Consider the following 19,775-nt stretch of genomic DNA (forward strand, 5'->3'; position numbering starts at 1 on the left):
GCCAGCACCCCATACACTTCCATCTCATTAAAACTGAATCACACTCCATTTGAGTGGCACACCACTTCACAAACTCAAGAGGCACCATGGACAGTTTATTTTTCACTGGATAGGGCAACAACACCCCCCACCCACCCCACCCCCACCACCACCCCCATACCACCACACACACACACACACACACACACACACACACACACACACACACACACACACACACACACACAACACTCACAAAAGCAAGGGTTCATTAGTTCAATTCGATGTGCAGTAGCCTATGTACGATTTTCTGTTTAAAAACAACTCTAGAGATAAGATCGACTTGAATTCACCGCTTGTTCCTCCCCAGATCTTCCAAGTTATGGTCTATTCTGAGCTGCAAAAAACTAAGACGGCAATGGCCTACATGTCAAACCTGAGGCTTTAAAATGGCAATTCACAAACCAACAGGTGATGTCAAAGTAGGTTGGCGCCTGAGCATAGTTTGTTGCTTTCCATTGATGGAGACAGCTTTTGGCGAGTGCAGAAATATAGCTAATGTTTGCTTCACAGAAATAGCTTATAAAGGTAGCTCATTGTATAACATTACTGACATTGTTTATATGTTTGCTAAGTTACATGTTTGTTGGTGTGTGGTTCAGACCAGTTAGAAATGCTGTATGACTAGCTCAATTAGTTTATCATAAAGCTATCTACCTAACTGGGGTAATTATGTGTAGCAAAGAAACCAGACACAGTGACCTTGTTTAAACAATTTAAAATATACATATATATATATCTTTTGTGCAGCCAATGATACCACAAACCGTAAAACTTTCTAAATGGTGTAAATATGTGGTTCTGCTGGGGCTGTTTTCCTCGTGACTATGATTTTTAAAGGGCACCTATTATGCTCATTTTGTGTTTTTTATTTTCTTCTGGGATTCCACTAGATTAGTTTTGCGTGATTCACAGTTTTAAAAAGAATCCATATTCATCTTATACTGGCCCATTGTGCAGTCCCTCAGTTCAATCTGTCTGACATAAGCAGTTTTGGCGTCTGTCTTTTTAAAGACCCTGAAATCCCCCTGTCTTCTGATTGGCTAACTTTCTGGAAGCCTGTCAATGGGCAGCGCCTCATCCTCCTAAGGGTTTAGGGGCTCTAAAAGAAAAATGGAAACCTACAAACAAAATGGAAATTGCACCTTTTCAAATCCATCCGAACTTGTTTGGGCCTGAATCTGATCTTCAATATGAGAGCAGACAGAACAAACATCCATGGCAACAAAAAAGTACAGCTGGAAGCTTGGTATGTTCATTACCTTTTTATTGTGTGACACAATGGTGAATTTAGTTTGTCGATCCTAAACTGTACATAAAATTGTTCATGCAGGAAATGTGCCACGCTGTAATTTGACAGGCTATTGGCTCACAGTATCTTTGCTTGAGAATTACTGCATTCATTACTGCGCCTCATAAAGCACACAGGTAAAACAAGAAAGGACCAATATCTTACATCTTATAGCTTTAAACACAGTTCTGTGTCAACCACAGGGTAGGAAGGAGGCCTGATTGGGTAGAAAAGATATGATTGTCTTTATATTTTGTGTCATTACAAATATTCCTTTTTAAAATATAAAGATAATATGTATAAAACTGTTCTTGACAGTCTGTATTGATTCAGCCAGTTAGCTCCTCACCATGTGTAGCCGTCAGCAAAAAACTTCAAAGTGGTAATTAAGACTATCTGTTCACACACTTCCGTGGCAAAACTATTTGCAGAGACAGTTTTATGCAACAAACTGTGCACTTTTTCTTATCCAAAACAATTTTAGATCAGCAACATTCCTACTGTATAATTAATGAAGAGTGCAGGAAAATATTTGCTGCATTAGTTTTGTTTTTGTGTCCAATTAATGCCACATAGCCAGTTACAGTTAAATCTGGAAATATTCAGGAAGCAATATAAAGTTCATTCTGAATAAGTTCAGCTTCCTTGCACTTTCTCCTACCATCCACCTTCCTCTCACCCACACACACAAAATGCATCTCTCCATTTTCACGTTTCATTTCAGAATTAATGATTGCTACTTTGCAGTTAGGGGTTGGGAAAAATAACTTTTTCCATGTACAGTGGCAATTAAAATGACGAGCTGGTGCTGCTTGTTGCATAATTCCCTTAGCAAATACAAAGGGACCAATTTTCTCCTGAAATAGAATTGTAGTTTACATTACAATAGTTGAGGGCATGTGGGTGAAATGCACAGTTTAGATAGGGACGTGCCAATTAATGTCGAGCTAAATTACAGAGGAGAGAAGCAAACTGCTCCCAGCCAGTGGTCAGTGCACATCAGTCAGCCTGCTGCTCTTTTTGTGGTTTTCTGATAATTCAGCGCTGATGATAACAAAACAATCTATCCAAAATATACAGTTAAGTTTCTCTCTGTGGGGTTTCTGTTTTTGTTGATATCACAAAGTGTGGAAACATCTTTTTACTTAAAAAAAAAACAACAACAATAACTTACAGATACAGAGACGTAAGTTGTTGTTTGTGCAAAGAGGTGATGACAAAGTTCCTCTGATCTGATTGCTTTCGCATCAGCTCACCACTTTCAGGTATCCACCAAGACTAATCCTTTGTACAGCATTTCCTCCACAATATCTTTATCAGCAGGGGAATTCAGGTTTAGTTTGAGGTGAATTAACTTTTAAAGGGTCAGTTCATCCAAATTATGAAAAGCTCATGCATCCGGCCACACAGACAGTTTTATTTTTGTTTGGAAATATGTTTAAACCAATGAAATGATTGTAATGGAATAAACTGAATCTGGTGTATACTTTATTTTTCAACGATTATTAAAATCATACTCACAGAGAACCATTTTTAGTTGAACTAAATGCTGTCATTGATAGCTGATTATTGATGTGTTGACTTGAGATAAAAGCAACAATACCTAACAATAAAAGTGCTACATGCAGGACTACAGCAGTACTGTGGAAGGTACTTGAAGGAGGTCACTCCATGATATTTGTACAACTGATCAATTAGAATATAATTTATAGACTGGTTTTGCTTTCCTGGTTAATGGTTTAAAATCAGTATTCTTATTTCCTTATTAAGTTGTTTTTTTTAGATGTCACCATGTTGCCAAATCACAGCAATTGTTTTAGTGAGTACAAAGTCAGTCTCACAAATAATAAAAACTGTGATTATAATATTTACATTGTAATAATTTGGGATTATACTTTAAATCGAACCCCTATTGGCTTCACAGACAAAATAAACAGTTACTACCTCGTGCACACGTAGCAAAGAGTACAGTCCACTCACTCCTTCCAGAGAGATTTTATAATTGGAGAGAAAGCATCTCAGCACTTAGTCTTAAAGCTCATCCATCTCGCTTAACTTAGTCTTCTGGGAATTTAATCCCATCTTTAGAGTAATCAGCATTTAGATAAAAAAATGTAAACACACCCAATAGATCATCTTATTTACAAAACATTTGTCAGATAAAAGCTCAGCATTCTGCCAACGTAGTCTCTGAGGCAGGTTTACATTTGAGGAAACTAATGAATGAGTAATGCTATAGGAGACATGGCTGGTTTATTTTTTTATGTTTCCATGTTTTTAAGAAGCAAGAGCGTACAGTTGAGAGTCCTTGTTAACAAAATCACTCTAATGAACAGTTAAGCAGATCAAGATTTCGTCGAACGCAATATTGTTTTCCTCAGCGACTATACACTGATAAATAACATAAAAACATTGTTTAATTCAGCTGGCTTTCTCTGATACGTAATTGTGGACTGAACCGGTAAGCGGGTTTACTGGGTTATTTGGATAAAATCAGCCAAAAGTCCAAGATGTGTTTCAGGATTCAGTTACATAAATGACTCAGTAAACGTGCTTGCTTGAAATGGCTCCCTGGTTGCATCCACAACTTCAGTCAGATAAAGGAGATGTGGTATTTTGAACCTAAATGAATGTATTTACTTGAATATCTGTTTATGAAGCATTATTATGTATTTGCAGTGGATGTAAAGCTTTTACACAGACTTTAATTAAATCATTGTTTTGCATTATTAATGACTTCACAGTAGTTTTACTTTAGATAAAATACCCTCTCTTCTGCAGGGTTTTACTGGGATTAAATTGCCTAAATAGTCAGCAATGTAGTGTAGCAGGATGACACTTTCTGTAAGTGACATGACATCTTACAACTCATGAACACAGTGACGGTGCCAGTCAAAACTTTGGACTGTTACACATTCAAAGGTTTTTCTTTGGTTTTACTAGAATTGTACTGAAGACAGCAAAACTATGAACACATAGAAAATTAATGAGTAAACTAAAAAAACAATTATAATATGTTTCATATTTTAAATTTCCCAAAGGAGCAGCAAAGAATTAGCATCATACCTGGAATAATTACTGCAAACCAACAATAATCATTTGTGTGAAATGTTGTCATAATTAACGTATGAATGATTGAGTTAGGGCCACGGACGTGTTTTGTGACATCACAGTTACCTTTGACTACCAAAATCGTATTAGTTGATTGTTGATCCAAGTGAATGTCTGTTTCAAATTTTAGGAAATTCCAACAGTGTTTCTGAGATATCCCATATACAAGAATAGGACTGACTGATAGGATGGATGTGAGGTCATACTGACTTTGACCTCTGACCAACAAAATTGATTAACTCCGTCCTCGAGTCCAAGTGAATGTTCGTGTCAAATTTGAAGGTCCCTCAATGCATTTCTGAGATGTCAAGATCACAAGAATTGGAAAGATGCGGGGTCACAGTGAACGTGACCTCTGACCACAGAAATCAAATCACTTTATTGTTGAGATAAAGTGAAAATGTGTGCCAAATTTGAAGACATTCCCACCAGGCATCCCTCATATCTATCAGTGACCTTGACCTTTGACCATCAAAATCTTATCAATTCATCCTTGAGTCCAAGTGAATGTTTGTGTCAGATCTAAAGAAATTCCTTCAAGGCCTTCCTGATATATCTGGTTTATGAGAATCAAAAATGTATAAGGCCACAGTGACCTTGACGTTTGACCATCAAAATCAAATCAGTTTATTGCTGAGGCATAGTTGACAAATGGCATAAAAAAAAAAAAATCCTTGAATGAGTAGTCCAAACCGTTGGCTGGTACAGTATATTTAGGGAAAGCCTTTGTGGTATGTTTTTTAGTCATATCAATTTAAGTGAAGGGCGGACACAAGTCATTGCTGACATGTATAGAATTACTCATTTCCATCAAACAATAATCTGGAGAATCTTAACTGCATGCCTGTATAAAACTGGCATACGGCTCATCTCTCTCTGGGATCTCTTGCTGGATTGAAGAATAAAGGATATCACCGGACATGAGGCATCAGGTGGTTTTTCAGGCTGAAGCTGCCATATTTATTTCATAGGGACCAAGAGAAAAAAAACAAAAGTTAGAGAAACAAGGCAGAATTAAACTTTGCAAAGAGACAACAGATGGGAGAAACTTTGAGAAAGCAAAACAGCAGAATTTATTGGCTGAACAGAAAATTAAAGAGCTGAGAATGGTTGTGGAAGAATAATTTGAGGATGCTAAAGGCGAGACGTAGATTGACTGTAAATGTAAGCTAGGAGTCGCAGAGCTGTGCTTTTAGTCACAGTGAAATGAATATTAATGGTCAGCCTACTTGTCTTGGCTGCACACTCAACGTAATCATGTCCTCGATCTCGGCGCTGGTCGGAAGAAGGTAATTTTGCATACATTCACACCATCATCATTGGAAGTGAAGTACATTTTACATTAAAATATGCGCATCACCAACAAAGCTATAACACACAGCCTAGTAAAAATACACAAAGCAGATGGAGTAAAAATATTCAGTGATACAAAAGAAATTAATTTAAAAAAAAAAATACAATACCGATCACTCTGAGGTCTAGTGATTTCAATGCCTTTTGTGAGTTACTGTATGAAATTAAGCACCTTTGGAAACAAGTTACTAAATGTAAAATGAAGTGAACATAATTCCCTGCATTTACAGCACTGTGCAAATGTTTTAGGAACTTCAGATGTTTCACAAAAATATATGACTTGTCGGTTATTTTATATCTTGTGTGTTTGTCATATCTTACAAATACTGAAGTAATCCAGTGAGTGCTGTTAGAGAGTAACAAAGTGAAAGACCTTTTACAGATAAAAAGAAAAAATGTAATCTGTTTGTTGGCCTATTGCAAACTGCATGACAAAACAACATTAGCGAACAGGACAATAGAATAAGTAGGTGGACCCAAACTCATAAATTGAAATTGAAGCAGCTGCGTAGCAGGAACAAAACTGAGTAAGAGACGATCATTATTAAAAGGTGAGTTTGTTAAAAAAAAAAAATTGACAGTTTCAACTTGTTAGACTGAGTGAGCATATCAACCAGATTCAAGGTGGACAACCTGCATCATCCAGGTCTCTCAAAAGCAGAAATTTCACAACAGACAGGCATTTCCGTGTGCTGTTCAAGCATTCCTGCAGAAGCAAAAGAAGTGATCAGCCAAGGAAAACTGAATGCCAACCGAGCCTCATATCAAAATGCAAAAGAGCTACAATGGACCAAAGTGCAAAACGTATTCGTTTCACAACAACAGCAAAAGAATTGTGAGATGTCTACGTTTGTGACTGTCACCTTTTACCCAAACTATGATCTACGCCTTCTACGATGACAGTTGGTTGAACAGTCACGTGACGTAGACGCAGGCCAATAGAAAAGAACAAGCAAGAAAAGCATAGGCATCTCGTCATTTTTCAGCCAATATTTGTGAACCTGTACATTTTGATTGGTAATTTACCAATTACATATTTTGAGGTGGGACTGGGTTGTGAATGTAGCAGACACCAGTTGACAGTCTGGAGAATTCTGGAAGACTTGCAGCCAAAAAGCCAGTCCAATGATGTGGAAACAAAGCCAAATATGAACACAAGAAGTGGGATGCAGAAAAATGACAGCATGTTCTCTAACAGAAGGCAGTTTCTTCACCGAAGAGATAGAGTACAACTTGTTTGAGTGCCTGAAGGTAACAGTGAAGCATAGTGGAGGTTTTGTGCCAGTTTGGTTTTGCATTAGAAATGGAGCTGCTCATTCGGTCTTAATTTTGTGCTCAATTGTGTTTTTCACAATTCTTATAGCGGTTTTTTTTTCTTTTTTCTTTTTAGTGTGCTTTGCATTAAGTTAATTAATGCATAAAAAAAAACCTTTGATGCATTATTTTTCGAAAGCATCTTTTAAGCCTTTTTTGAACAAGTACCTAAACCTTTAACACAGTGCTTTGTATTTTTAGAGACATACTATGTCTCCCTCCAGTACAGCAAAATAAAGACAACTTGTCAAACAACTTGATCATTTTCAAAACAGCTGTGATTATTTCACCAGCAGAGATAAAATATGAACAGTGGAGGATATTGAAGTATAATCATTTGGCTAACAAATACTGGTATCATCTCATATCTTTTAAACAGCATCACTTCACTTCAGCAAAAATGTTTCAAGAAACTCAGGCTACCTGAACAAGTTCTTCAGACTTCAAGTAAATAGTTTTCTGTCATTAAAAAAAATATTTTAAAAGAGTTAAAACACTTTCACTCTAAAACTGATTAGAGCAACAAAAGCTTCGTGTGTTGATTCTGTGTATTCTGTATTTTTCAACAAACCCAATGAAATTATTAAGACAAAAAACAAACGTATCTGACAAACAAGTACTGCCTGTCTAGTAAAAATGTCTGATACATCATGTTCCTTCGCACTAAAGACTTCTTTTGTTGTCCAATAACTACTGAGAGAAATACACTGTTGCACTGGATGACATGTTCCTTCAGTTCAGTGAACGTGAACTGATCCCAGATACATTAATGTGTTCTCAGCAGAACACCAAAAGTGGATTAATCCATAGTTACAAGCAGTCCCTGTTTACTCCAGATTTAGCAACATGTGGCACCAACTACAAGAACAAGCAGCTGTTTTTGGAAATCATTTAACATTTTGTAAAAATGAAACTATATGTTATACAAAAGACCTTCAACTCCCTTTGTAAGAATTTTTTGTAATTTATTTTTTCTAGAGAGGATACTGACAATGCATCGATGGTTTTGGTCTTTTCATGAGATTTGTTGAGTGTAACAGAAATATAGACGACCACTAGCCTTATCTTTTAATGAACATAGGCTTTTACATTTTGAACTTCCCAACCGTATCATCCTTCATGCTCTCATCCTCAACTAATAGATCTCACTGAACTTTTACTCCTCTCCTCCAACAACACCCAACCACTTCTGCGTGGGAACCGCCGGGCTTTTGTGGTTGGAGTCTCCCTGTAGCAGCTCAGCACTCTCTTCCTGCTGCTCACCAGTCTGCTCCCAGTCCAGCTCTTTAAACGAGGCTCCCCTGGACCCTCTCTCTCTGTAGTCTCTATTGCCTTCATCTTGAATGGGCACCGAGTGGACAGAGGACGCCGCCAGTGACGACTCTCTGCTGTCTGACAGGAGAACCCCACTCCCTGAGCTGTATTCACTGTTGGAGTCTGCACCTAGAGCAGCGATAAAACAAAGGGAGGGAAAGAACAGATGGTGAGAGGACTTCTATAAACAAACACCACGTGAGAAAAGCAAGACTGCCCAAAAAAAAACTGTGATTCCGCCAAAACCGGCATGATTGCATTTGAGCTGCACTGTGATGTCGGTCCAGAATGATTGTATCTTTCACAAGGTTCCCTTTAGTTTACACCAAACCAATTCATATTTTGTACATGCAGTAGAATATCCGATTATTCCTACTGAAAATATTTCTTGTGAAATACTGTCAGTATATCATGTGCTTTAGAAAGATTATTAAAATAGTTCAGACAGAAACAAAGTAACCAGTCATAATAAATCATATTACAAGGATATGGATGAATTTTTCTCACTATTATTGGGCAAATCCTTGCTTACAGTGCAATTTTCATACATCCAGTTGGTTTCCTCTGACATGTTTTTTTTTATTAATGGCATAAGTTAAAGATGTGACATTCTTTTAAGCAGTGAAAAATGAGCACCATTAAAAAGTTTGGGCTCTCTAATATATTTGAGCCCTTTTACAGACTTTGTTAGGGCGATACCTACACCAATACGACCTTCATGGAAGAGTTGTTAGAAGAAAACCTTTCCTGCGTCCTCAGCGTTGGAAGTTTGCAAACGAAAGTCTAAACAAACGTGATGCTTTTTGGAAACAAATCCTGTGAACCGATAAAGTTAAAATCAAACATTTTGGCTGCAATGAGCAAAGGTATGTTTGGAGAAAAGAGAGAGCAGAATTTCATTAAAAAAAAAAATTCTCTAGCTGTTAAGCAGTGGGGGTGGATCAATCATGCTTTGGGCTGGTGTTGATCATAAACACACCTCAAAATCCGCAATGGACTACCTCAAGATTTGCTAGCAGAAGGCTTTGCCACGGATCTCACTGTCCACTGACCCAAACTATATTGAAAACTATGGATGGACCTCAAAAGAGCAGTGCTCGCAAGACACCCAATAATACCACAGAGCTAGTCGACTTTTGCGAGAAAGAATGGATGAAAACAAGACCTGAAAGAGTCTTAGCTGGCACCAAAAAGCATTTACAAGCTGCGATACTTGTCAAAGGATGCCCAAGCTTTCTGCACTGTACTGTATATTTTCATTTATGTATATTAAACCGAAAATCTACAAATTGTGCAGATAAAATACGAGTATACTGTTGCATCTTAGTGTGCTAGATTTTTTTTTTTTTTACTTATACAACTAATTAACTTACTTATAATCCTTCCTTTCTGTTTTTGCCTTTTCGCGTGACAGAGCAGCTGTACAATATCTTGCTTGTCACACATTTCTCTGTTTGTTAATGAACTATGAGATACCAGCTTCAACACTTTGTGCTGTGACTTGAGGTTGGAACTCAAAATAGGCACTGAGGTGTTGCTAATTAGAAGCTCCGGTGAGTTAAAGGTCTTCTGTTCTTTAATTGGATGGGATCATATAAGTAGCCCAACCACTTAACTCTGTTTTTGAGTGTGTTGTTTTCAGGTTAATAAGATCAATTGCATACTTATGTGTGCAGTCTGTTGACCTTTTGTCTTTGTGTGGCTGTGAATGTTTCCACACAACACTCTTCTAAAATCAATATCTCCTGACACTAAGCCAGCCTGTAATTAGACGCAGACCTGATGATGATACACAAAGATGCCAAGAACCAATATTTAACAGTTTGTAGAAGCCAGGAGGAGGCTAATTCTTATCTTACAGGTTCTAATTATGGCGAAGGGTAAAATCTTCGAGGTAGCTGAGGTTTGTGCATTCAAAAGAACGACAGGCTGACACTCTGTAAGTCTAGTCACTGAAGTGCCTACTGAATGTGTAAAAAGTATGAAATCAGCAACATAAACATCACCCGTTATTGTTTTTCTTCTAAAGCCATCCATTTCTGATTAATAAATATATTTTCTCTGATGATTCAATTCACGTTATATTCTGAGCCTTCAAATTAACCCCGGGCTTTTTCCCAAAGAAGGTCATACACATCTCTAAGCTATCAAGATAGCAAACAACAAAGCAAGACCCGTTTTTTTTGTTGTTTTTTTATTGCCAATTAAACTTCGAAGATATAACAGCTATACACCACAGGAACATCTTGAAAACCATACTTGTGAGCTCAACTTAAGAGACTTTCAACACAACAAGCAAAAGAGAAAATCTGGAAATGGTGTTTAATTGCAACACATAAGCGGTGGACCTTGGAAATGTTACGATTCTTAAGAAAGGAGAAACTCTGCTTGTTTATGAATAAATAATAGATTTTCATGTGGGCTATGCTTACTGCTGAATTTGCTATGGCACACTTGGTTAAAATATAAAAGACCTAAAGGCTCATGTTATGGTGCCACACATCTCTAAAATATGATATTAGAAAAGATAAGAGGGTCAAAATTACTTCACGTTGACAGAAAATGAGACGTAGTCCAGTATCAAGCACACGCTCTGAACAAAGGGTAAATCATGAACATTTTACAATTTGTTACAATACAAGTTGTACCGCTGATTGAATGATAAATGATATATTTCTGGCATTGCATACATCTGAATCTTAAAGTTTTTACCAATTTAGGGTATGGTTGTATAGATGACGAGGAAATGGAAGACAACACAATATGTGGTATGGAATTAACTTGACTTTATACATATAAAAATGCTTTTAAAATTCAAATAAAAAACAACAAATTCTGAAGTTTGCCATCATCTTTATCTGATTAATTTACACTCAGCTTATGTGTATGTGACTGATGGAGGGAAGAGAAAAAAATAATAAAACTGAAAATATGCAGAGCTACAGGATTTAGACATACTTTTATCTTTATTCTTAATGTATTACTGTTTATATTATTATTAAAAAAATGTTTTGTCTTATTTTCATTTTAATTCCTAGTCTTATTTTATCATCACTTTTATCAGTATTTTGTATTAAATTTTTTTTTTTTATTCTTAATCCATTATTATGCTTATTTTGTATTTCTGTTATTCTTATTATTACTTTTAATTCTTATTTTTATCATTATTCTTTAGTCTTAGTTCGGTTTTTAAATTGTTATTGTTATTCTTTGATGTTAGTTTCGTTAGCATTATTATTTTTAGTCTTATACACATCCATCATAGTAAATAATACAGTAATAATACAATTCAGTGATGAAATAAAGCAGACTCATATCACAAAGCAGATGAATGAATGGAAACACAGTTACAGTGGTGCATTTAGTTAAAGCTCAGCTTGCAAAGCTCAGAGATTTGATTGAACATGACTCGATGCTGAGCAGGACGTTCCCCGAGATGCCTTGAAAACAGCAAACAAAACCAGTAGTAGTAGTTTCTGGACTATTAATAGAAAATGCAAACCCACTTTTGTAGCAGAGTGAAATATATAAGAGGGTGACGGGGTGATTTTTAGACTGCTGCCTGGCACAGTGAGGAACCATGTGTGCAGAAGCTCAGGGTTGATCAGGTCAGAGGGACAGGGGTGGTATAGTGGTGCAGGGGATAGTGGGTGGGTGGAGAGGTGTGGGGGGAGCGGGGCCCTTCGAGCCTTCAGTGGCCTGAATGCTCCACTGACCTGGCTGAGTTGATCTCAGTATGACGGGAGCATGCCTATCTGTCACATTATCATTCACAGTCACGGACCTGAACGTCACTTCCCCTCTGCACTGCGCCCATGACACAGAAAGAGTCAACAGCAATCTGCTTTCTCTCCGCTTGTGAAGTAAAACTGGAGGGAAGGGAACATATTTATGTGTCGTTTTCTGTTGTGCAGATGTCCTTTTTGAGCTTCTGAGTGAAAGTGGAAGAGAGATTTGACACTCAGTATGAGTAGGTGGACAAAAAGCAAACAAATGCATTACAGTAAGGGGTAATTAATTGTTATAATACCTGTTGTAGTAATTGAGTGACTTTTTACATGCTTCAGAGCACTTCACGTTCAGTCTAGATTATTCATGAGCTGCGCTCGTTAAACGTTGGAAAGGCAAGAACGACAGAATAATTGCAAATAGGAGTATATTTGGTTCTTGCTTTAATAAAAAAATTAAAAAAGATCATCGTGATGTTGCCAGATTGGCCCTGAGGAAGACAAAATTGTCTTAATTTCTTAACAATTAAAGGAATTGTGAAAAGAAGATTTTCATAAATAACCATTTAAATGTGAACACAGAAGTGAAATGAAAAAAAATCATTGTACTGTCAGGCTGTTTTCTGTATTTTCAGAACCTCTAACATTTCAGATTCAGTTAACAAAATAATTAAAGGCAATGTCTAAACAGCAAAAAGATTAGATAATTTTTTTTTCTGTTCGTCCATTAAGTGTTTAGTTCATTAAATGACAGAAGACAGTAAAAAAAATATAATTACTACCTCGTAGATGTATGCCTCCGCCAACCAGTCAAATTGCAGTTTACATCCATATCTGTCCAGACTCACATAATATATGTAGTAAAGGTTTTGAAGGAATCCTTTTCTGTGTTCACATGCCTGGCCAATAAAGCTGATTGACAGTAGATGATGCTTCAAATATGGATTTTACCACAAAGAAGATCTATACAATCACCACAGTTTCAAGCTGGACACCCAAGATTAGTGTCACCCGCTCAGTATCTGACCAAATGTAAAACATGGTCTTAATTTCTTCTTCTAATCCTGAATCATGGTGTTGAATAATGGCAAGGAAAGTGTTTTTGCAGAACATTTGAACATTAAATGTCATCACTTCACCATTTTATCCTATTTGACATTTGTGTGAAATTTTGTCATAAGTAGTGTGTGAATTTTGCCGAAAAACTTGTTTTGTGAGATTCAAAGGAAGTCCCTCGAGGCATTCCTGAGATTTGGCATTCACACAAATGGGAAAGTTGTGCTGTCACAGTGCTTGATCTTTGGTCTTTGATCTCTGATCCCTAACATATAAGCAGTTCATCCTTGTGGCCACGAGCACATTTGTACCAAGTTTGAAGAAATTCCCTCAAGGTGTTCTTGAGATACTGCTTTGACAGTAACAGAACAAATGTATGTATGTATGGACGAACAACACAAAAACATAACGCCTCCGGCTACAACCATTGCTGCTGCAGAAGCACAGAAAAGCCAATCATGGGTTCCCATCTTCAGAATACTTGCTTTGTCGGAACAACGATCCAAACCTCAAAGCGATTAAATTTACCATAATATAAATCAAACACGAGCAGCAAATCATTGCATCTAAAAAGCCAAAACCTGAGTCTATTTAAGTAGTTTTGCTTAATAAAAACTTGATTCAGGTCCACCCTAAAATTTACTGGGTCCTTCTTTGGCCCATGCTGTAGTTTTTAGTAATTCTGCTGACAGACATGACAGACAAACCAACAAAAAACATAACCTCTTTGGAGGTAATAATTGGTCATTAAATTTCAGTCAGTCCACTAATCTAAATTACTTCTGTCCAGCTGTACTTGCAAGAAATATACATCTACTACATGTTAAAAAATTTAATATATCTCGTAACAGAGGGTGTCCCATGTGTATTCCGTTGTGTTTTTCATGTTTATTTGTGTCCATTAATTTTCAGACAAGCTGTATTTGGCTTCAGCTCCTCAGATTTGCACTAACCTTAAAAATATGGCCTCTGCTACAATGCTGTAGCAATTAGGTGCAATGAAGCTCTTATCATCAGTTTCATAGACTTACTGCCATACTCCATTTTTATGATAAAACTCGCTTCATCTACCTTTTCACAAGCTTGTATGTCTCTCGAGGATATATTAGTCAAGCGGAATTGTGTTCCAGTGCTTGTTCATCTTTCACAGTTAAAGCAAGATTTCCAAACGGCGTCTGTATAGCTGAGGACAGCCCCTTGGTGAGTGGCAGCACACTTCCACCAGAGGCTGTTGTGTCTGGGCTTTTCATTAACAACTAAGAAGGTGTCAATCACAGTTTGCTTCTGCAAGGCAGCTCATAAACTTAACAGCAGGAGAAACAAGGTCCAGTTGGTCAACTGTTAAGGTCATGATATTAAAACAAGACATATTGACACTTTGCGCAAATACAGTATAGTGAATATAATAGTCATTATTTAAATGCTTGTCAGTATTTGCTCTTTATGCGGCCATAATCCTATTTTAGATTATTCATAGAATAAATTAAATGAAGAATTTTGTCCTAAATATGTCATACAACTCATAGATGTGGATCATGTTTACTTCTGTTTATGGAAACGGTAATCAATGAGTAAACTTGATACTGGCTTTTGTTGGTGTGCACATCATGTATAATACTTGAATGAGATTTTACCCTTTGTAACATGAGTGACAGACCTACCTACATTAAGTCTGAGCTTAATATGCAGTCATCATCAAATTATAACGGTGGTTATAAAGGGATCCTAAATTGCACCTCTTTTCCAATAACTACACTTTCCATCCTACATTTTTCAGCAAGTGTAACAAAAATGAACATCATGTGATGATGCAGCACAACCTAAAGGTTCACATACCTGAGACGTCTGTGTCACTGTGTGATTCCTCTTCTTCTAACGGCCTCTTTTCGACCTGTCGAACTTCCGGCACGTAAAAATCTCCCTGCCGAGCCAACGGTACCATGAAGTGGATCTGACCCTCTCTGTAGATTTCAAGGAATGGGTGTGCGCACAGCCTCCTTCCCTGAGAGAGATGATGGTTGAGCACAAAACAAAAGTTCAGGATTCACAAAAAATATGTAATACATCAAAACTTTTTTGGGATGGGTAATATTAAGTTACTAAAAATTAAACAGACAAGATAGCCCAGCTCTTTCCCCCCCATTTCCAGCCTTTGTTCTAAACCAAACTAACCTGTTGCTGGCTGTAGCTTCATACTTAATTATAGACATGAAAGTGTTATCAATCTTCTCATGCACTAAAACTTCAAGAAATCAAATACGCTTATTTTCCAAACTATTACATTAAAGCAACTGACTGCCATTGTGTGTTTAGTTAATACAAGAGCACAATTCAAAACAAGTTCATTGTTGATAGAAAGTAATGGCATTGATGTAGTCAGAGCTCATTTTAAACTGAAAGTGTTAAATCATTACTGTTTATGTTCAAATCAGCCCTATTAACCCTTATTAACATGTGGTTTTATATACGCACATCACTGTACATTTAATGGACAGGAACACCATACAATCACAGACATGCCATTATCCTTCAAGTCCGCTTCCAGTCTATCATGATTGAAAATGACTTGATTTCATGCGCGGGAACCTCACTGCTCCACCCCTGAAATAAAATGAAAACCATTTCTTTCCTCTTCACATCCGACGTGCAACGCATTTTAGATTCCTACATTTTGTCCTTATGAATGTTCAGCCTCCACATTTCACAATGCTTTTGTCAAAACTGCTGTCCTGTCTCTGCTACTCGCCTCGATCCTCTAGATGTGGGAAGTCTCACATGACAGAGACCACTCCACTTCTCGATCGAGCTCATTAACCTTTCGTACACCGTGTTTTGTTATTCTGCTCATGCACAGCTAATGTCTGTTACTTTCACCCTTTTGTGATAAATGTCGAGCAATACCAGAGACACATCACAGCTACAGCCCAGTATCTCAATATAATTGATTATTTAAAGATGATAAATATAATAATATCATTCATATATAATTTAAATGATTACTTGATCATTTTACTGCTGTTTGAACTCCAGTTTAACCATTTAACTAGATGCTAGACTACTAGATGCTATTTTCTTACACTTGGCATGAAATGAGACTGCTGGATTTTTTTTTTTTTAAAAGACAGTTTCAAGGGTAGGCTATATTAAACTGAGGATGAAAGTACTGTATTAAGGTAACAAACACCGAAGACCTTGGTATTCACATCTCTGACTGGAACTTTATTAGCTGTATTTTAGACCATGAATCATTTCCCATAAACTATGGTAAATTCATGACATCTCTCAAAGAGTTGAAACTGCTCATGGTGATGATTGTTTCCTGACAGTTCCTGGGAGTATAGAGTCTCTGTGCCTCTTGCTGATGTTCCAGATTCATGCAAAGCGGAAGTAGTGGCAGGTAGTTACTGTTGAGTGGAGGAATGTCACACACGTCTGATAATCAGGCTTGTAGAAAGTGAACACACAAACATAAGAATCTTATTCTTTAGAAGAGAGAGCTTACATATTTTCAAACTCTATCGCGTCTTCTCTCTCACCATCTGTCACAACCCAATTATGACAGCAGTGACGTTCCTCTGGCTGCTGTCTGCAGGAACAATATTGTCAGTTTCAGTGATTTCAGCAACATCAGTTATTGGTGCATTTTTTTCCTTCAGAAACATCTGTGTATCCTCATTGGCTTTGCTCATCAGCCAGAGTCAGACATAGACCGCTACATAATGCATATTGAAGTGTACAGATGCATGCGGACATACACACGCACACAAGTTTAATTTTACAGTTACGACTATCAATAAATGATCAAATGTAAAAATCAAGTGTAGCCACGACACGGTGTCAGTACAATAGCTAAAAGAAAAGTTTTGGTGTAACTATTTTACTGTTAAAGTCTGATCTGTCAGACTGGTGATTAATTTACAGAGCACAATGGGTCCACAAGAAATTTGATTTGGTAAATTGGTTAGGAACTGAAGAGGAGCTCACAAATGCAGTGCACTGCAGACATGATGTAGCAAGTGAAAGAGGACTCTGCAGTCTAATGGCACACTTAAAAGATCCAAGCACAAAAGCAACACATGTACAGAGTACAGAAATATTTTGAAAGATCGCATTCATCCCTACAAGAATATAACACCAAAGTGAAAATGAGTTTAAAGTACCACATTTTTTTCTTGTTTCACCTCTTTCATACAGGACGTCGGGGATGAAGAAAGAGGCTCTGGCCTTGAAAATCTGTCTTGTTTTGATTTGATGATTCAGAAGGCTTCAAAAGAGGTTTTCACTGTAACAACAACTTTTCATTTGCAGTGCAGTGTTTATGAGGCCCTGACCTATAATGTCACTGGCACAATATTACTTATAGTGGTCAACAAAAACCTCATGGGAGAATTAGTGTACATCATATCCTTCAAAATGGTTGTGCATGGCTGTACAGACCTCAGCATGTAAAGGTGCGGCGCAATAACAAGACCTTCAGAGTTCTTCAAGATGGAGAAAAAAAACAAAACATTCCAGCTTAAAAACATGTTTTCTCAGTCTCAAAATGTAAACAAAACTGTAAGGAGGGAAAAAGAACTGATGTCTGAGCCAACTGCTCAGCCACCTTGTTGTGATACCATGACTTGAACTTTTGGGTTCAAATTAAGACATTTAAAACCCCATTCCTTATCACTACATGTTTTTGATTTTGTGACTAATGCACTTGAGTGGCATCCCTTATAATTGTCCTATTTTACTTGAAAAGCAAACTTTTTTAAAGAAAACCATCAGGTTAAAGCTGAATGAGTCATATGTGCACCTGCTTTTGTAATTGTATATATTAAGATTTTTCATGTCTACTTTTCCTTTTTTTTTTTACCCTCATTGAAGGTCTAATAAAAATAATTCCCACTTTAAAGCAAATTTTATAAAAAAAAAATATATATATAAAAACAGTAGCTGCATTAGCACAAATGTTCTTTTCATTAATGAAAAAGCAAAACTGCTTTTTAGCAGGAAATGGTGAGGAGAGTACTTTCCACTTTTTTAGACCAACAATGAGTGAAAGACAACAGAATCCTAAATGCTAATTCATCCCAAATAGATTAATATTTTAAGAAAAAGGTCCACTCTTCATGTGTGTGCTCTCAACATGACCAACTTTAATACAATATTTTAGGACTTTCATTTCTTAGAATATGAATGAAAACATAGCCAAGATTTGATTTTTAGCATTTAACAATTTCACAGCTGCAGCTAACAAATGGTCAAAAATCACTGTGCTGTTAGATTTTTTTTTTTAGTATTTTAGAAGCAACTACAGTAAACAATACACATTTAACTTAGGATATATAAATATAACCCCGATATCATACTCAGCTGTATAGAAAGGCAGAGGAAATCATTTCTGCATAGAAATAAATCGGCCAGCAGCAGAGCGGACTATCCACTGTGTTCGAGGGCACACCCAGCTGAGCCAGAAGTATCACAGCTGGGGCCCGAAACTGGGTCACCACCCAAGCACCCGATGTGCAACTTGTACATAAAGTGCATCTTTGTGTAAAATGCACAGTGTTTTAGAGCTGAAACAGATAGTTAATTACAGGACTACATAGAAAACGAATTGGTAAGAATTCTGATAATAAATCATTAAAGTGATTTTTAAGTGAAATATCAAATATTCTCCAAAGTCTTGCAGTTCCAATGATTTGATGCTAGTTAACATGATAGTGAAGCAGATATGTTTCAATATCATACTAGTGATCGGGAAATGCCATGTTGTGCTATAGGAATCTTATCATTAGAAAAAAAAGGCATTTTCAGGCATTCATTAGACCAAACGGATAACGGATTAACTGAGAAAAAAAAAAAAAGTTAAGAGCCCTGATCAATGGAACAATGGCTGGTTTACATTGTTATTCATTCATATTTTGACATGACATCATGGCATATATAAACTGAGACAACCTCCAGATATGCTGCAATGATTATCTGTAATCAAACACTACAATTCATTTTGCATGACTTCCTTGAAATCCTGGATTATAAATTAATGTTGAAATATATTGTGATACCTTTACTATTTGTGCACCCACCCATGGAGGCTATACCCAAGACTTATATTCACTGCTAAGATAACAACCTAATGCAACAAGTCTAAGTCTATAATGAGGTTAGTTTCTTTGTGTCTTATAAACAGAAAACCTGGGACAGAAGGGAGGCTAATAATTAGACAAGCAGTGGAATCGCTGAGGCAAACTATTCGCGTTAGGCTTTTGTAATTGGATAGGGGATTGTGGACAGTGTGCTTAGTGATTTTTGCTTGATTTTCTCTATACTCTGCCCCTGCAGTATCAGGACCTTGGTGCCCAGAAGAGCCCTTAAGGCAGTCCAGAGTAACAGGGTCATTGAAAGGTCAGTGTTTTTTCACATTCTCCACACCACAGAAATGGCATTATTTTCCGACAGCGAGATATTTTTTACTTTGTTTCTCTGGCATGAAAACATTATTACAGTGTAGCATTATTAGGAGAATAGGCATGGGAAATTACAGGGGCAAACAGAACATGACCTCCCTTTACTGTGACTAA

General features: G+C 36.9%; 1 protein-coding gene across 1 annotated transcript in view; it reads right to left on the reverse strand.

Annotated features, from left to right (window-relative positions):
• Positions 1-5,252: 5,252 nt before the first annotated feature.
• The window catches only part of LOC138195355 (testis-expressed protein 264 homolog), a 34,564-nt gene continuing 20,041 nt past the window's right edge, over positions 5,253-19,775 (reverse strand). Inside the window, exons 3-4 of the mRNA XM_069144695.1 lie at positions 15,043-15,208; positions 5,253-8,551 (exon numbers count right to left, since the gene is read on the reverse strand). Coding sequence (XP_069000796.1) covers positions 8,265-8,551; positions 15,043-15,208 — 453 coding nt within the window. The 3' untranslated portion in view covers positions 5,253-8,264. The remainder of the gene's footprint in view (positions 8,552-15,042; positions 15,209-19,775) is intronic.

Source organism: Embiotoca jacksoni, unplaced genomic scaffold, assembly GCF_022577435.1.
Source record: "Embiotoca jacksoni isolate LCO1_2020_lvr unplaced genomic scaffold, fEmbJac1.0.p SCAF_1, whole genome shotgun sequence".
In the NCBI taxonomy this organism is placed as follows: Eukaryota; Metazoa; Chordata; class Actinopteri; family Embiotocidae; genus Embiotoca; species Embiotoca jacksoni.